The sequence below is a fragment of the Danio rerio genome, chromosome 3 (assembly GCF_049306965.1).
Source record: "Danio rerio strain Tuebingen ecotype United States chromosome 3, GRCz12tu, whole genome shotgun sequence".
In the NCBI taxonomy this organism is placed as follows: Eukaryota; Metazoa; Chordata; class Actinopteri; order Cypriniformes; family Danionidae; genus Danio; species Danio rerio.
The window spans coordinates 34,563,994-34,584,364 of NC_133178.1; the positions used below are offsets into that span (position 1 = coordinate 34,563,994).

The window sequence follows — 20,371 nt, forward strand, 5'->3', positions numbered from 1 at the left end:
TAAATGAATCTGGACAAATCACTTAGTGATATCATTGCCAAACACATTAAAAAAATCCTAAAATAAATCAAATTCTCCTTTAAAAAATCTGAACGTACTCTAAATCCATATCCACATGTACATTTTCACATAGAATTTTCTAAACTAAGCTTTTCTTCCTTTTAAAATAAAAAAAATATATATACACAATTTACATGCATATATATATGTCTACATGAAAATGCAAAAACGCCCTATCGATCTCAATCAAAGCATGCCAAAGCAACAGATGATGATTTACTTCAAATTGTAAAGTCCTGTTGGCCAATCAAAAGGGTTAATATTGATTTTGGTTCGCTGCCAACATGGTGCACAGGCCATTGCACAGACATGCATCTTGTAAACATCGGAGGGGGCTTTTTTTTTGAGAGACTGAAAGCTAAATCTGAGATTTTTTTTATTGAGAAAAAGACGAAGCCCCTCCACACATAGTCAAGCAGCAACTCTATGGTTGTCAGGTCATGGGAGACCAACTCTGAGCCCACCTAGAAGCGAAAAACAAACAGGCTTGCTAAGATCCTCAATTCATTTCAAAGCTGTTCTGGAATGTGGTAGAGATTCAGCACAAGAGATGACTAGTTGAGATTATTGTGGTGAACACAGTCTCACAGCAGATGGCAGTAATGTTGCAATCTTCGCTGAATGCTTATGTCAGATACCGCTTATCTCAGAATCCACCGAAAGCCTCTCTTTTCTGCTGTGGCTGTGCTGGGCCTCAAATCTGACCGCAGTAAGAGTGTGTTTGTGTGGCTGTCAGTGCCAGTGACCTTCACACTGAGAGCCTGTGGCACTAAGATGCACAGCCTTCACAAATCTGTCCAAAACAATGTCACAACAAGACTTTAAATCAAGCCCTAGTGTGCGCCCCATTTACAGGGCCTTTGTTTTTATTGCTCCTGCAGACGACACCGGAAGGGCTGAGAATCCTTCTGTCTCCATCAAGCCCCTGATTGTCCTCATGCTACGCTGCTTCTCTTTTATGCAATAAGTTTCAAAATTCTTCTCAACAGTGTCCTACCATCATGTAATTTAAATATACACTATACACTTTTACACTCAAACTCAATGTATTGGAGGAGGTGTGTAGTGCCGTCCCAAATGGAACATAAATGTTTTTTTTACTAACCAGAAAGTCAAACCATTTTAACAGTTACTTAATTTTTGCCAAATTAAAGGGAAATATATTACTAAACTACCAAATAGGATGCATCATGCCAACTCTTTCTCACGGCAATTCGTAACTTTTTGATTTAGCGGCTAATACATATGAAATGGTACAATTTGCTCATTCCCCAATGATGGTTGGGTTTTGGGGTGGGGTTGGGTGCCATGCCTCCTTTTAAAAATCATACATTTTAGTACAACTGAACTTGTATAAATTCATACGAATTAGCAACTAGTTATGGGAAGTTCGGATCATTTTACTGACTCGTTCAGCGAGATGAACAAATCTTTTTTCGAGTCATTTCGTTCATTTTGCCAAAATATTATTAAAATGTTACAAGTTGCTTTAAAACACATCTACAACTAGCCCAAACATTGATCACACTACAAAAAATCATAACTAGAATGCTATAAGAAAGAGGAAATAGTCATTTATTGTTTACCTGGTCTTTTGTCTATGATGTCAGCTCACCTCTTCTGACATGTCTTCAAATTTGAGTGGTTTGTTCACGTAAGCTTAACTATTGCACACGGTCTGAGGCAAAAGGAGCCATGCTTAGTTCACCTTTCGAGTCTTCTCGTTTCTGAGTCGTTCGTTTATTACGTGACAGCATGTAAAAATAGATGATGAAACCCGAGGACTTGAGAATTGAACGGATCAAATCTTTTTCTGGCTCTAAATGCATATGACCGTTTTTCCTGTGACGAATGAACGACTCAAACCCAATAAAAGACTCGAAAAATGAACTAATCTTCTACTCCACCTGCACAAATGTGCACATGCGTAAATCACTCCTTTGAGTCATACAAAAGACTTGTTAAAAATGAAAGAATCGTTCAGGAACGACCCATCACTATTTGCCATTAAACTGACAAAACAAAAAATTAATAGGTTTTCTTGTGAGATCAGGCTGGTCATGAGTAACTGCATTCACCATCAGAAGGCAGTGTAATCAATTATGTCGGAGAATTTTGCTTGATCATTTAAAAAAAAAATTATCCAACCTTAGTGCTTAATATTCCACACATCTGTTTATTGGTTGAATAAGTACATCATCCAGGTGTTTAAAGTGCACTTATTTTTTACAATTTTTGGCGTGAATGTGCGTGCGTGAAATTATTAATACTACAAAACGACGTAGAATACTGCATAACAATACAATTTTGCAAACACGGTAAGTTTAAATGCAAAAATCAGATCTCTTCATTCTAATAAAAGGTTCTTGTGAAACTACACAATGTTGAGAAAGATACCTCAAACCACAAAGCTTATTTAGTGGAGATGTGATAGTATTTTTAGGATTAGAATTATTCATCCAATATCCTGGATGATTATCATACAAAAATAAACAAACAAACAAAACATACACTCTAAAAAGTTCTTTTTAAAATAACCCTTAAAAATAATAGCATAAATTATCTGATTAAATTACTTGAATAAGATAAACTGACAAGACAATTCTTTTCATTTTTTTGTCATTATATATATATATATATATATATATATATATATATATATATATATATATATATATATATTTTTTTTTTTTTTTTTTTTTGAATTGAATTTTTATAGGGTGACAAGGTGACACAGTGGTTAGTACTGTCACCTCACAGCAAGAAGGTCGCTGGTTCTAGTCCCGGCTGGGTCAGTTGACATTTCTGTGTGGAGCTTGCATGTTCTCCTCGTGTACGCGTGGGTTTCCTCTGGGTGCTCCGGTTTCCCCCTCAGTCCAAAACCATGAACTTTAGGTGAATTGGGTAAGCTAAAAAATTTCTGTAGTTTGTATGGGTGTTTCTCAGAGATGGGTTGCAGCTGGAAGGACATCCGCTGTGTAAAACATATGCTGAGTAAGTTGGCGGTTCATTCCGCTGTGGCGACCCCTGATGAATAAAGGGACTAAGCCGAGGGAAATGAATGAATGTCTATATTTTATTCAATCCACTACAATTCAGAATAATATGTGGTAACTGCTTCATGGTAACTGCTTCAGTAACACACTGGCAACCAAATAGAATACCATGGGAATCACATAGCAATTCCTTCAGCAACCACAAAGAAAAGAAAAAAACTAAAGCAACTGCTTAAAATATGCTGGTCACCACACAGAAACCCTCCAGAAACTGACTAGTAACACTCTAGCAACCACCTAATACACCATAGCAACCACTTAACAATTCCCCAGTGCCCACTCAGAGACTTTTAGCAAGTGCCGAACATGTCAAGGCAACACCTTAGCAATGACCCTGGCAATCACACAGAAAACTCTAGCAACCACCAACTACTGTAGCAAAGCCCTGTGGCTACATAGATTACCCTAGCAATTGTCTAGTGACATCATAGCACTCACTTACTGTATACCAATGCCAAAGCAACAATCTAGCAACCACCTGGCAATGTTCTAGTGACCATGCTGACACATAAATAACTCCTTTTTGTAAGAGCTCCCTACAATACCACTCAGTTCTCTAAAATCAGCAAACACACACAGTCATGCATCTTTGTCATTTTGTTCCAATTTTCATACACTTTTTGCTTCATATTAAAGTTTGTGATATTGTAATTCTCCTCATCGCAGGTTGATTTGGTTAATAGCATGTACAGCTTTTATACAATCTTTTTAGTCACTCTCTGTAGCAAGTGCCAAGCAACATCAGGGTTTGGAAACATGTATGATAGAGTTGCCAACCATCCCATATTAGACATTTTGGGCCTATTTGATTTGGTCTATACGCGACCTGCCTCATCCTATTAGATGACTGTTACTGTATGCTGATTTAACCACACAACAGCAGAAGTGTAAATGATGGCACTTAAGGATGATGCATCTATAAGGGGAAACTGTTGTGTGTTCAGGAGAGTTTAGAGGGTATTTTCCATTTAGATGATCTTTATTTCATTTATTCATTTTCTTTCGGCTTTGTTCCTTATTTATCAGGGATCGCCACAGCGAAATGAACTGCCAACTTATCCAGCATATGTTTTACACAGTGGATGCCCTTCCAGCCTCAACTCAGTACTGGGAAAATGATCTCCATGTAATTCATATTTCTATAAATACCAGTGCAGCTGATTTTTTTAAAGCAGTAACCACAGAAACACTGTTGTTTCTGCTGTTCTAAAAAGGGACACCTGATGTCAGAGAGTGAGTCTGCTTTTTCACAGTTATCATTACATTGTTACTTTATATTTTGCACATTTTTAATCAGAATCTGCCAATTCGATTGCAAAAAACTTTCATTAATCAGTCAGAATTGGTTATGAAAAAACAATATTAGTCAAGATGTGACCCTGGACCACAAAGTAATAAGTGTCAATATTTTGAAATTGAGATTAACCTGAAAGCTGAATAAATAAGCTTTCTATATATGGATTTCTATATAAGCTATATCTATGTTTGTTTTTTAAGACTATATTTGGCTGAAATACAAGTGTGATTTATTTATAATCTAATTTCGAGAGGAGCAAGTGCTTATGATGGAGCACAGCTGGTCCAGCATTAGCTAATACACCATCCACCAATCAGTCAGTTTCTAACTTACTATAAAAAAATTGTTTTGCCTCAGTATCTTCATTTTGAAGAATCTCCCCTTCCACCCCTACTCCTCCTCTCTTTCAAGACAGGGTGGCACAGCAGCACAGTGGTTAGCACTGTTGCCTTACAGAATGAACATCACTGGTTCAAGTTCTTACCAGTCCAGCCAACGTTTTGTGTGGAGTTTGCATGTTCTCCCCATGCTCATGTGGGTTTTCCCCAGGTTCTCCAGTATCCTCCACAGTGCAAAGACATGTGACATAGGTGAATTAACCAAACCAAATTGCCACTATAGACAAGTCAGAAGCATATTTTCATTGCAATTCATAAGCAAGGGAGTCAAGAGATCTAGCCGAGCTCAAACTCCCCTCTCACCCTACTATCGGGAGGGAGCTAAGGGTGAACTCTAGAAATATTTTAAAATCTGAGATTTGAGGGTTAAAAAAGTAAATATTACAATAATTTTCACCTTTAATTTTTAGCAATGCACATTACTAATCATACAATTACTGTTATATATTTACAAGTAGAGGAGAAGCACTTTAGCAGCATCTAGACCAGCAGCCTGTAAGTACATTTAAGATTTGTTTCAGTTGTTGTGTATGGTTTGAGGACTTGTTTCCAGCTGTTTGTGTAAAGTTGTAGGACATTTAAACTTGCTTTCAGTTGTGTATAATACTAGAAGTTGTTTAGCCACTGTTTCCTTGGTTACTATAAGAGCTTGTGTAGCCAACGCAGACGCGGTTTCGCGTCGTCCGCCTCAGTTTCGGCCCTTGTTTTGACTCGGGAGGCGTGTCCAAACGCCAGGTAACCACTATATAGTGAGCACGCTAGCATTAGTCGGCAGGAGAAGCACTTTAGCAGCATCTAGACCAGCAGCCTGTAAGTACATTTAAGATTTGTTTCAGTTGTTGTGTATGGTTTGAGGACTTGTTTCCAGCTGTTTGTGTAAAGTTGTAGGACATTTAAACTTGCTTTCAGTTGTGTATAATACTAGAAGTTGTTTAGCCACTGTTTCCTTGGTTACTATAAGAGCTTGTGTAGCCAACGCAGACGCGGTTTCGCGTCGTCCGCCTCAGTTTCGGCCCTTGTTTTGACTCGGGAGGCGTGTCCAAACGCCAGGTAACCACTATATAGTGAGCACGCTAGCATTAGTCGGCAGGAGAAGCACTTTAGCAGCATCTAGACCAGCAGCCTGTAAGTACATTTAAGATTTGTTTCAGTTGTTGTGTATGGTTTGAGGACTTGTTTCCAGCTGTTTGTGTAAAGTTGTAGGACATTTAAACTTGCTTTCAGTTGTGTATAATACTAGAAGTTGTTTAGCCACTGTTTCCTTGGTTACTATAAGAGCTTGTGTAGCCAACGCAGACGCGGTTTCGCGTCGTCCGCCTCAGTTTCGGCCCTTGTTTTGACTCGGGAGGCGTGTCCAAACGCCAGGTAACCACTATATAGTGAGCACGCTAGCATTAGTCGGCAGGAGAAGCACTTTAGCAGCATCTAGACCAGCAGCCTGTAAGTACATTTAAGATTTGTTTCAGTTGTTGTGTATGGTTTGAGGACTTGTTTCCAGCTGTTTGTGTAAAGTTGTAGGACAATTAAACTTGCTTTAAGTTGTGTATACTACTAGAAGTTGTTTTAGCCACTGTTTCCTTGGTTACTATAAGAGCTTGTGTAGCCAACGCAGACGCGGTTTCGCGTCGTCCGCCTCAGTTTCGGCCCTTGTTTTGACTCTCGAGGCGTGTCCAGCTGAATTCAATCAGCTAGTGCTTTGGGGTTATATAAACAACTAGTTCACCGCGGCAGCGGTCGCGGCAGCCTCGTGTGAAGACTGCCTCGTGTGAAGACCGACGAGGGTAAAGACCATCGACTCTACCTGCGCGACTCCACCGAGCAAAGACACCGACAAAGCACTTGAGTACTTTACTTTATTGTTTTACTTTACACTTATTTTTTTTTTTTGTTGTTGTCAGTGCACTTTTATTATGTGTTTTCTAATTCCTGTTGTTACTAACACTCGCAAAACACGGGAGGTACGCTGCAGGTGTAATCCTCACAACCTTCGTTCAATACATGTATCTACTATTTCACAACTCTCTCTCTCCGTGGGCCTCTGGAATTGTCAATCAGCTGTTAACAAGGCTGATTTTATTACCTCCATAGCTACATATTCTGACTATAATCTCATGGCTCTAACTGAGACCTGGTTGAGGCCGGAGGACACTGCTACACATGCTACTCTTTCTGCTAATTTCTCTTTTTCCCACACTCCTCGTCATACAGGGAGAGGGGGTGGGACTGGACTACTAATTTCCAAAGAATGGAAATTTACTCTGATACCGTCCCTGCCAACAATCAGCTCCTTTGAATTTCATGCAGTCACCATTATCCACCCCTTCTACATAAATGTGGTTGTCATCTACCGCCCACCAGGTAAATTAGGTCACTTCCTAGATGAACTGGATGTTCTTCTCTCATCTTTTTCTAATTTTGCCACTCCCTTATTGGTGCTAGGTGACTTCAACATTTACGTTGACAAACCGCAAGCTGCAGACTTTCAGACTTTGCTTGCCTCGTTTGACCTAAAAAGAGCACCTACTTCTGCTACCCACAAATCAGGTAATCAGCTAGACCTTATTTACACACGACACTGCTTCACTGATCAAACAATAGTAACTCCACTACAAATATCTGATCATTTCCTTCTGTCTCTCAACATCCACATTACTCCTGAGCCGCCACACACTCCAACACTGGTTACCTTTCGCAGAAACCTACGATCTCTCTCACCCAATAGACTATCCACCATTGTTTCAGACTCTCTTCCTCCATCTCGCAAACTCACTGCACTTGATTCGAACAGTGCCACTAATACACTCTGCTCCACACTAGCATCATGTCTAGACCGATTATGTCCTCTTACATCCAGGCCAGCCCGTGCCAGTCCTCCTGCACCCTGGCTCTCGGATGCTCTCCGTGAGCATCGCTCAAAACTTCGGGCTGCGGAGAGAATTTGGCGGAAAACTAAAATTCCTGCACATCTCTTAACATACCAAACTCTTCTGTCCTCTTTCTCAGCTGAGGTTACTTCTGCAAAGCAGACGTATTACCGTCTGAAAATCAACAATGCCACTAATCCTCGCCTACTTTTTAAAACATTTTCCTCCCTCCTCTATCCTCCTCCTCCACCCGCATCCTCCACACTTACTACTGATGACTTTGCTACATTCTTCTGCACCAAAACTGCAAAAATTAGTGCTCAATTTGCTGCACCTACAACAAACACGCAAGATACAACACCAACACCACACACACTCACCTCTTTTTCTCAGCTCTCTGAGTCTGAGGTGTCCAAACTTGTGCTATCTAGCCATGCAACCACCTGTCCACTCGATCCCATTCCCTCTCATCTCTTGCAAGCCATCTCTCCTGCAGTCATACCAACACTGACTCACATAATTAACACATCTCTTGACTCTGGTTTATTCCCCACTACATTTAAGCAGGCTAGGGTAACCCCACTGCTAAAGAAACCCAACCTGGACCATACGCTACTTGAAAACTACAGACCAGTATCCCTGCTTCCATTCATGGCCAAGATTCTGGAGAAAGTAGTGTTCAATCAAGTCCTGGACTTTCTTACTCAAAACAATCTCATGGACAACAAGCAATCCGGCTTTAAGAAAGGCCACTCAACTGAGACTGCTCTGCTCTCGGTCGTGGAGGATCTCAGACTGGCTAAAGCAGACTCTAAATCATCAGTCCTCATTTTGCTGGACTTGTCAGCTGCTTTTGACACTGTCAACCACCAGATCCTGCTATCTACGCTTGAGTCACTGGGCGTTGCGGGCACTGTTATACAATGGTTCAGATCTTACCTCTCTGACAGGTCATTCAGGGTGTCTTGGAGGGGAGAGGTGTCCAACCTACAGCATCTAAACACTGGGGTACCTCAAGGCTCTGTTCTTGGGCCACTTCTCTTCTCCATCTACACATCCTCTCTAGGACCAGTCATCCAGAGACATGGATTCTCCTACCACTGCTATGCTGATGATACCCAGCTATACCTCTCTTTTCATCCTGATGATCCCTCGGTTCCAGCTCGTATCTCAGCCTGCCTGTTGGATATTTCACACTGGATGAAAGATCATCATCTTCAGCTGAACCTCGCAAAAACGGAAATGCTTGTAGTTTCTGCCAACCCGACTCTACACCATAACTTTTCAATCCAGATGGATGGGGCAACCATTACTGCATCCAAAATGGTGAAAAGCCTTGGAGTAACGATTGATGACCAACTAAACTTCTCTGACCACATTTCTAGAACTGCTCGATCGTGCAGATTTGCACTCTATAACATCAGAAAGATCCGACCCTTCTTATCTGAACATGCAGCTCAACTCCGTGTTCAAGCTCTTGTTCTCTCCAAACTGGATTACTGCAACTCTCTACTAGCTGGGCTTCCAGCTAACTCTATCAAGCCTCTTCAACTGCTCCAGAATGCAGCAGCACGAGTTGTCTTCAATGAACCTAAACGAGCACATGTCACTCCGCTGCTAGTCCGTTTGCACTGGCTGCCAGTTGCTGCTCGCATCAAATTCAAAACTCTGATGTTTGCCTACAAAGTTACTTCTGGCCTAGCACCTTCTTATCTGCACTCACTTCTGCAGATCTATGTGCCCTCCAGAAACTTGCGTTCTGTGAATGAACGTCGCCTCGTGGTTCCATCCCAAAGAGGGAAAAAATCACTTTCGCGAACGCTCACGCTCAATCTGCCCAGTTGGTGGAATGAACTCCCTAACTGCATCAGAACAGCAGAGTCACTCGCTATTTTCAAGAAACGACTAAAAACTCAACTATTTAGTCTCCACTTCACTTCCTAATCTGCAATTGCCTCTTTGAATATCACACTAACTGTACAAAACAAAACAAAAAAAAAAAAAAAAAAAAAAAAAAAAAAAAAAACTACTAACACTTCCCTTCTTAGACTTTACAGACCTGAAACTTGCCTTTAGTACTTATTCATTGTTGCTCTTAGTTGTGTAAATTGCTTCCTTGTCCTCATTTGTAAGTCGCTTTGGATAAAAGCGTCTGCTAAATGACTAAATGTAAATGTAAATGTAAATTTACAAAATGTCTTCATGGAACATTACCTAATTACTTATTATTCTAATTATTTTTGGCATAAAAAGGTAAAAATACCAATTTTGACCCATACAAAGCATTTTTGGCCATCAAACTAATAGTTCAACCCAGACCAGAGAGTCCAGCAGCTCTTACCAAAAATATACCCCTGCAACTTAAAAGGTCTTGTGATCTAGGGCCACATATGTTGCTTGAAATATTCAGTTTCGTCCCTTATTTCAAGGTGACAAATTTGGCAATCCTATTGCTTTATCCGCTTGTTTAGTGGTGACGTAAGAATTTGAATTTCAAGCCGCTACTCATTTAAATTGGGAAAATATTTGTTTATGACCACTTTTTAGTCATATCACACCTTAAAGTGAATTTTATATAAAATCATGGTGTACACAATGCTACCAATATTAATTAAAAATTAATTACTTTCTGGGCATCGGATAAGAGGAGAGAGAGAGAGAGAGAGAGAGAGAGAGCGAGAGAGAGAGAGAGAGAGAGAGAAATCATGATTTTTGAAAGTATTACAATACATCGCTTTCTAAATGTTTATTTTTACCATCTCTCCCCATTCAGTTTGACACAATTAACAAACAGATTAACAGTTAACAATGTAAGATTCTAGCTAATACATGTACATTTTTATTTTTTTAAATATATATTTTTATTGGTGTTTAACAAGACCATACATATTAGTAAATAAAACAACAACAAAAAAACTAAAAAAATTATGAATTTTAAACAAACATATCCTCTGTGAGAAATAATAATAACAATTAAAAAATAAATATAAATAAAAAATAATTTAAAAAAATAATTAAGCAAGCTTGCAATAAAAGTATAGTGAAAGTACTCAGAGAGTCGCGAGCTGTCAAAGACAGCATGAGCCTCCAAGTTTAGCGTGTTTCCTCATTAAACGCAACGAAAGCGTATGCTTCGCGTTGTTGTGTCAGAATCCTTTTGAAATACAGTAATACTTTAGGACGCTTAGTTTAAGCAAATTTGATGAACGTGATCATGCGTGTTGAATCTAAGGGGAGTCGTATCAGTATGGAAGGCCGTTGGGGCCAAAACGTCTGCAGCGCGTTGTGTGTGTGTCTGTGTCAGGCCCGTTGAGGGGTGTCAGGCGTGGAGTGAGCGACGTATATGAGTAGGGGCGTGTGCACGCGAGACGTACCTTAAGGACGGTGGGGGTGAGTTGCGCGGGACATAGGCTACCTGAAGAGCTAGGAGGGATGCGGGGGAGATGGGGTGTGCACGACCGGTTTGCGAGAAATTATCATTCATTTGCGGGCATTTGGGAGTCTCTGTGCACTTGCGGGATACTCCTAGTCTTAGCAACTGGATGAATGTAAAGGAGGATTAAGCAAAATTGTTTCTTCTCTATAACTAATGTTCTCAACTCACAGCAATAAAACTTTACAATGAGTGCAACAGTTTGTATTCTATAGTTTATTATTATAATTTTTCATTTTCCATATCTGCAATTCCTGTATTTTGGCATTTTTTTGCAGTCCACTTAGAATCCAACATGGAAATCAATGTTTTCTTTATTGGCATTGATTGTTTTGAAATTTAAATGTCATTAACATGCCTGTGTTTTAATTTCTTTAATTAATATGGCTGTCAAGCCAGGATCTTGATTGTTTATTGTGGGTATGTTGTTTACATGAAGAAATCTGTGTTACAAGTTAAACAAAAATTCTACTAAACAATTATATTTAGAATTTTAATTCTAATAAACAATTATATTTTGAATTAAAATAGTTTTTGTCTTGCGTTTACATTAATTTTTTTCATTTGAATAGCCAAAATTACAAGTTTCAGTATTTTAAATCGCGATTAATTTAAAAAAAAAAGGTGCGATCAATTAGTAAAAATTTTTTAATCGATTGACAGCACTAATATATATATATATATAAATATATATATATATATATATATATATATATATATATATATATATATATATATATATATATATATATATATATATATATATATACAAAATATATGTTTTTTTTATACATGTAAAATTTAACTCATTACTTTCATAATCCCACTGGATGCAAAATATTAAAGCTAGTGTAAGGGAGGACATTATTGATTCCATTTCAAGGTATAAAGTCATTTTAAAGCTTCACAGAACACCACTCCTCAAACTGATGTTTCAACTCAAACCAGAAAGTCCAGCAGCAGCCTGCACTCCATTTTTTCAGCACCGCTCTATTCTCCACTCAACAAACAACATAACTTCATCTCTGTGTGGAAAGCAATAGTCTACGGAGAAGGAATTAATACATGCATCTTGCTGATTCATAAGTGAGCTCGGCCTGAGCAAGGCTGCATGTGTAAATAAACACGCCGTATATGAGAATTGGGTCTGAATGGAGGTATCCATCAGTTTAGACTTACAGCCTTCATTTCCTTAAAGCCCATGAAGCAGATCGGCAATGATGAATGCAGCCGTTGTACGGTGACAGTGATCAATAGAAGAAATTCTTTAATTATTCTGCCCGTTTCACAGCTTGACAGACCACAGCAAAATAAAACAGGCTTTGATCTATGGATTAGTGGGCTCAAAGCAGGACAGCCCCTGCTGTATTTTGGGTCATCTAAGTTAGCATGACTAGTGGGTGTGCTGTTTTGATTGGGTTAAGACTGCCTTTGACTAGTTTTGTTAGATGATGTTTGTGTATTTGCACCTGACTGCATATGTGTGAGAGTGCGTCAGTGTGTCTTTGCCTGTCCGTCTGCACATGTGAGAATGCGTGAGTGTTTGTGGCAGCCTGCCCGTCCACCGTCAGTGTTTTTACCATGTGTGAGGTGCAAATTCTGTAAAATTCTGCTGTTGTGTCATTGAATATAGGGCGAATACTGAAAACACGCCCAAACACAAGCACACACACACAATAAGAATCTGCTGATTTAAAGGGCACCTATGATGAAAATCAACTTTTGTAAGCTGTTTGAACAGATCTGTGTGTAGGTATAGTGTGTCTACTGCCATAATGGAGTGCTAGAATCCAAATGCCAAGATAGGATCCAATTAATAATTGGATCCTATTAAAATAGGATCCAAATGCCAGTGATTTTGAAGCCCAGCGCAACAAGACATAGGAATGTGATTTTTCCCGCAGACCGAATTGTTTGACAGGTGCCATGTTTCTATTATAACATGTACACAGTCTATAATAATGTCCACATAACTTTTTTTGCAAATAAACTGAGATTAAAATATCTGTTCCAACTCTCTGTGATTTTTATAAGTTTATTTAGTTTAAAACGTTTTTTTTTTTTTTTTAAACAGTGCATGTTTGTAATAAAGACAGTAAAATTGCTATGCAATTCTTTACCACTATAATCACCATGGCTGAATGGTGTCAGTAAACGTTAATATATGTGTGTGTTTACTGCAAATGGCATTTGTGTGGAACTCATCATTTCAGAAAGGCTTGAATAAACTCCACCACAAATACATTAAATAAACTTACTTGTTTGTTTGTTTTTTGACTAATAAGCTGTATTTCAGCTTCATCCGAGTCTGTCTCTGTCACTGTGCTGTTTATCTGACATAAAGCATGATGAGATGCAGACGTGCACATGTGAACGATGGGCAGGCAGAAACAGTTCATTTGGATTTAAAGCCACAGGCTACAAAAACAGCTACAATGTATTTAGACACTAAAATGGATAGATTCTGGAGACTATAATAAATTATCTGATAAGTATTTTGTGCTGCAACTTTACAGACACATTCTGGAGACACCAAAGACTTATCTTACATCTTGTAAAGGAGGTAAAATAGGTGACCTTTAAATTTTATGAGTACTTTCCAGCCTAAAAGTTTTTATACTTATGCAGCTACATTTAGCATTAGAAGGCATACCCTTCTTTTAGTCAAAAATGAGTGTTGCCCACTGATTAAACACTGATGTAAAACTCCACACTGATGAAGAAAAACCTAAACATTCACAGAGTTTGTGATTAAGATGAAGTTGTTTCTTCATGCAAAGTAGACATGAGGATTGAAATTAATTGTAGAGTAGTAGAGGTTTAGTGAAGGTGGGTAAATTTTACCCAGAGGGTGAATGGAGTATACAAAAGATGACAGGAGGATTAAGCTCTTTTGCTTTGTCTGGTTCAAGCCAAAAAAAAATAATACAGAAAATGATACATTTAGGCCATTCACAAGGGGTGTGAGAGTCAACGCTTCCCATTCACTTGAATGGGTGATGTCAAGCGTTGCCAAACTGAATTGTGGATTCGTCATGCCCTCCATCAGTGGTTTCAATTTTGCGACAAAATTTACCTTTAACACTCAAAACATTGTTAAATTACATGTGGATGTTGTACGTACAGTATGTACCTGCATAAATAAAATGTTGTTTAAATTACTTGTTTAAATTGAGCTGGAAAATAAACACAATTTTTGAGTTTTGGGGGACAACTTAAATAAATCTAAAAAAAACTTGATTCCTTTATGTTGTCCCAACACAAATCGATCATGTGGAACCCAGCATTTTTACAGTGTGTGATGGTGTTTTTATAATTTGAGAACTACTTGAGAAAGATTTCAGACATCTAAACTAAACTTTAGCAAGTAACACTGAGAGCAAAAATGGTATGCTTGACCATTTTGTCCTTTTTAAGGTTGCATCTTTTTACAACATATACTGTGCTTTAAATTGTTTAAAGGTTGCATTCCTATTTATTCGAGTTAAAATTCAGTAATATTCAGAGAACTGACAATAACCTTGAAGTGGTCTCTTAATATTTTACAGAGATGTATATTTTATTTATAATAGCATATTTGAGTGATTTCTAAAGAATTGTGAGCCACTGAAACCAGCGTAATATGACATCACATAAATAATGTATGCTGATATTCATATATTCATATTCATAGAGCACAGTTATTTTAATGCCTAATTATATTTCAATAATTTCAATAGTACTGTACTTACTCCAGTTATTCTTAACATTTGTCAAATTTCCAGTTTGCCAACAATATAAAAGACAGATAAAGACAATAATTCAGTGAAGAGTGAATCTGAATCAAAGCATTGTCTCAAGACTGAATAATTCATAAAAAAAAAAGAACTAAAGGCTCATATGTTTTATAAAAGTCACATTGTTTTTCATGTGTATCTAACATGATGATATATGAAAAAAATTCACAGATTTTTTTTATCTCGGTTTGACTAGCTCCACTAGTATTGAATCCCTGTTTTATGCCATTGTTTTATTCAGCTGCGTCAACAGAAATAACTGACCATGCAGCACTAGAAAACATTGGTGCTTTAACGCAGGTGGCTTTCAGCTCTGTGCCAAACCACAAACCACCATTTGCTCTACTGTACATCTCAACTGAGTCTTCTTTTCAGTTGTGCTGTAGTCAGGTAAATCTACAATAGAGTACATGGTTAAAAACTGATATATACAGCAATGCTTTATACATTTATATACACAAAAAAAGATGGAACAAAGCAGCCCAACAAATGGCTGATTCATCTCTCTTTGACGATGACACAAATAACACACTGCCACAAATAACACAATGCTCTCTGCCTCAGAAATAAACTGAATCAAAGGGAACAGACATCAAGGGTGGAGTTATTGAATGTGGCAGGACCAATTTGGATAAGAGCAAATATACTTTTCATACTCTCATAATCTAGTTAGACTTCACCAGCCATCGACATTCAGTAATAATGTATGCAGTGTGTACAGTACCACAGACAGCTACGCCACATGAAATGTATACTATGAAAAATTGGGCTCTCTATCACTAGCTTTGAGTGTAGTATACCTTTTTCTTTAGCATAACTTTAGAGCAGAGATGCCCAAAGTAGGGCCTGCGGGCAAAAGTTAGTCTATTGTAACCTTTGATTTGGCCAACCATCTCATCTGAGAGTAGAGTAAGAATGATAGAGAGGGTTGGGACAATTGCCTTTCAAAAAGTCATTTCTAATTTTACGTAACCTTTTTAGCGACAAAAACTGAACAATTAAATGTTTCAATTAAATTTGGCAAATAAATCTGCTTTTTTTTTTCTTTTAAATGTGAATCCTCTCACACAGAGGACTATGCAGAAGACATCAGTGAGCATATCAAGGCAAAAACTAGTGTATCTGTGATAAATTTGGTTGTTTTGCTTTTACAATAAGCTCATTATTAAATGTGAAAAAAATACCATATTAGTTAATATAAGCAATGTTTTCTAGTCATTTTTAAATATTATTAAATAAATTAATAAATTAGGCGACTATATTTACCTCTGCCCCACTGGCCTCAATCAAGTTTGTTTTTTGGCTCTTCATAAGAAAAAGTTTGGGCACCCATGCTTTAGAGATATTTCCCACTAAATCAGATCCAATGATTATTATTTAAAACCAAAATTGTAGGCCTTTTGTTTTTGTTTCATTTAGATATTTTAGCATTATATTGAATCAGATTTTTCGATGGTTTAGATCTTAAATTTAAGTTTTTAACATCAATAATGCTAAATGAATATTTATTTTTAATCTCTCATTATTGTAATCCATTTTTAAATACAAGAATCTTCTGACTAAGGATTATTAATTTGTATACTTTCTTTTGAGTGATACAATTTAAAAGTAACAATTGTCTTTTAAAGGGCACCTACTTTACCCCTTTTTCAAGATTTAATATAAGTATTTTGTGTCTCCAGAATGTGTCTGTAAAGTTGCAGCTCAATCAGATTATTTATTATACTTTTTTAAATCTCTGAGAATTTTAGCTGTTTGGACACTGTAGCTGTTTTTGTTGCCTGTGCCTTTAATGCAAATGAGCTATTCTCCCTGCCCACCGTTCCCATGTGCGTGTAGCCTTCTTGTAGATAAACAGCACAGTGACAGACAAGAATGAAGCAGATCTCTTTTAGTACAGTAAGAACTTTCCCAACTGTTTTTTGATGAGTTTGTTGTTAAGTTAATTCAAGCCTTTCTGCAACGTGAGTCTCACACAATGTCATTATAAAGTTTGCACATGGGCACGCATGAAAACACACAGATTTAGCTTTGCATATTACATAGCAATTACATAGCAATAATACTGTCTTTATTACAAACATGCACTGTTTTAAAAACGTTTTATACTGGTAAAACTCATTCTTGAGGTGCTGCTAATCACAGAGAGCTGAGATCTTTTAATCCCAGTCGCTTTGCACATGTCCTGTCTTGTGGGTATGATTATATGCCATTCTATTGAGACATGTTAATACGCGTCTGTCAATCAAGTCAGTGGACGTGGAAACAGCACTCCTACATCACGTTGCGGTGGGCCTCAAAATAGGAGGGATGTGGATCCTGTTTTAACGTTATGAAATTTAAAAAAAGAAACTTATTGTGTTTCTATCACTCCAATATGACTGTGGACACACTATACCTACACACAGTTCTGCCCAACCTGCTTACAAAAGTTGGTTTCCATCAAAGGTGCCCTTTAATATTTGGTGTGAAGAGTGTGATTGTGATAACTTTGTTTTTAAAATATAAAAGCACAGAATGTTCAAACTAAAACCGCAATGACGTGAAATAAAGGTAAACTGGATAAACTGAAAAAAGATGACTAGGAAAGATGGCTGGATAAAAGAAAAGTTTTTCTAAACCAGCAAGTGCGTATAAGCTCTAGCAGATCCAGAATATATTTGGCAGTCAGTCAGGAACGATCATGTTTACAAGAGTCTGCCACATGGAGCCGTAAAAGTCCTTATATGTCCCACTCACCCATCAGTGTCCTGGAAGTTGACATTCACCCTCTTGGCCGAGCCCAGCAACTCTAAAAAGAGAAGAGAAGAAAATATGGAGAAGTATGACTAAAAAGCCACTGCAGGAGAAAGTACATTTTACAATATGTTATCATATGCTGGGACATTCCATACAGTTCCTGTAGCTAAAGTCAAAAAGAACATTGTTCACACACATCTGTGAAACTGACTGAAATGTGTTTTAAACAAGCCAGGAATTTATTTGGTGATGTTACTTTGTAAAAAATTAATATGTACACTTAGAAAAATATTCTTTGTATTTATTACATTTTTCTAAGGTAATTGGTTGCAAACAATTTATATGGGTAGAATAAAAAAAACAAGGTTGAATTTATTAAATTTAAGTTTGTGTGTTTAAATTCAGCCCATATAAATTGTTTGCAACCAGTTACCTTAAAAAATGTAGCAAATCCAATGAAAGATTATTTTAGAGTATCTGCATGCAGGCTATACAGTTTTCGGGTTTGTTTTTTGTATCTTGCCTTAAAAAAATATATGTGCTGTCACACTAGTAGATCGACTTTTTTTTCCAAAACAGAGATTAAAATAGTTAAAATGTTGCTTTCAATGTTGTGTTCAATTTCACACTGCAAAGTTTTTGAATGGACCAAAATTGTTAAAACAACTCATGTGCGAGTAAACTCTCCTCACATTGTTCAGAGTTCTCCGGTTTATTTTTTGGGATTCCGCTCAGCTGTCACATGTCATAATTTTAATTTATGACGATGATCAATTAGACATTATAAGAGAAAAGGTGCGCTTTAATTATGAATGGTGACACCCAGAGACATCATCACCAAATATAAGTTAGAGGAAAGACAAGAACACCATTCAGAGTTGTAAAGCATTACTTCGCTACAGCAATCCACATGTGTTTTAGAGGCTAATTTCAATTCAAATTACCACCCCGCACCTCATACTACCAAAGTAATTGATTTCTACTTTACAAATAATATCAAAAAATATGGCATATTTCTGAAAACATATAAATAAAAGGAGCACTCTAATATGATTATCAATTGAAACTGCACAGTATGTCATCTGGTTGTGATGTTTGAAACTGCATCCAAACAAAATCTTACAGATTTTTTTTTTTCAATTTTGAAATATATTTTATATTATAATTTGCTTAGATATTTAGCTTAGATTTTTCTGTAATTTTAGGCTATAACAGGTTTTGTAAAATACATATTATATGTAATATAATAACATATACATGTATTGTGGTGACGCAGTGGCGCAGTAGGTAGTGCTGTGGCCTCACAGCAAGAAGGTCGCTGGTTTGAGCCTTGGCTGGGTCAGTTTGCGTTTCTGTGTGGAGTTTGCATGTTCTCCCTGCATTTGCGTGGGTTTCCTTCGGGTGCTCCGGTTTCCCCCACAATCCAAAGACATGCGGCACAGGTGTATTGGGTAGGCTAAATTGTCCGTAGTGTATGCGTGTGAATGAGTGTGTGTGGATGTTTCCCAGAGATGGGTTGCGGCTGGAAGGGCATCCGCTGTGTAAAAACGTGGTGGATAAGTTGGCGGTTCATTCCACTGTGGCGACCCCAGATTAATAAAGGGACTAAACAGAAAAGAAAATGAATGAATGAATACATGTATTGTTTTATTGTTTTCAAAAACTTATTAAAAAACCCTTGTTTTGTTAATCGTTTTAAAACTTTGTTTCAATTCAGCTAGAATATGAAATCTTTCTTCTTTAAAATGAGAGCAAGCTTAAATCTATGCACCAAAGCTTTGAAGATTGGCAATCATTAAAGCAGAACTTTTGGCGTTCAGTGTGACCATAGCTTATATTATTGCAGTTTCAATGCATTTTATGTCCTTTTATGTCTTTATTTATTTGTGTAAATGTGCATGTATGTGTATATTGGCATGCATATGTATAAGATCTCAATAAAAGAGAACAAAACCTTTAAAAAAAAAAAAAACCTTTCAGACCACTGTCATATAAACAATTGTTTTCCATTTTTAGCTGAACATTGTGTCATGTAATGTACCCTCTAAATTGCCTTCCAGCTGAAAAAACGGCAGAAGAAAGCACTAGTTTTGCCACATAATCAATGTTTAAATGTATACTTTTACATAAATATTGGATAATCTTCATTGTTTGGCAGTACTAATTAAAGAGGAGCTACAACGAGATAATCATTCTTCTACAGAACTATTGTTCAGTACTGTCAGGATACCCATAAATCCCTGTCACAGACAGAAAAACACATACGTTTACAGTCATTTGAGGTTATACTCGAAGAGCATTTTTAGTCTGCATTCATGTGGAGCTGCATTCAAGTGGATGGCACACAGTTCTCTTTCCCAGCAGACATAAGGAGGAATGTTGTGCCTATCTCTAGGGGCCGTTCACTCCATCTTTTCCCCTAACAGCGGACTGGTGTCGGATTTTCTGCCATCCATTAATCACTCGTGCTTCACCCACAGCGCCACCAGGGGACCAGGATGCAGATTTAGAGGAGGAAACCTGCCAAATCATGCATTGGTGCTCAAAAGCAGTGTCTATTGGACTAAATCAGACACAAAATAAGAGCCATTTGTTCACTATTAGCTTTATAAATTCATACCGATTATATATTCTATCTATCTAGAGTATTTGCTTATTGGGATGTTTCATCACAATGTATGATGAGCTATCACTATATGTACTGTACATTGCATGACAAATATCTATACTTTTAAGCGGGTTAACCTA

The 20,371-nt window shown here is 37.5% G+C and overlaps 1 protein-coding gene across 39 annotated transcripts in view; it reads right to left on the bottom strand.

Annotated features, from left to right (window-relative positions):
* caskin1 (CASK interacting protein 1) overlaps positions 1 to 20,371 on the bottom strand; it is a 158,106-nt gene that overhangs the window by 62,301 nt on the left and 75,434 nt on the right. For all 39 annotated transcript variants that reach the window (XM_073944747.1, XM_073944742.1, XM_073944743.1 and 36 more), the window contains exon 2: positions 17,624 to 17,675. In XM_073944747.1, coding sequence (XP_073800848.1) covers positions 17,624 to 17,675 — 52 coding nt within the window. The remainder of the gene's footprint in view (positions 1 to 17,623; positions 17,676 to 20,371) is intronic.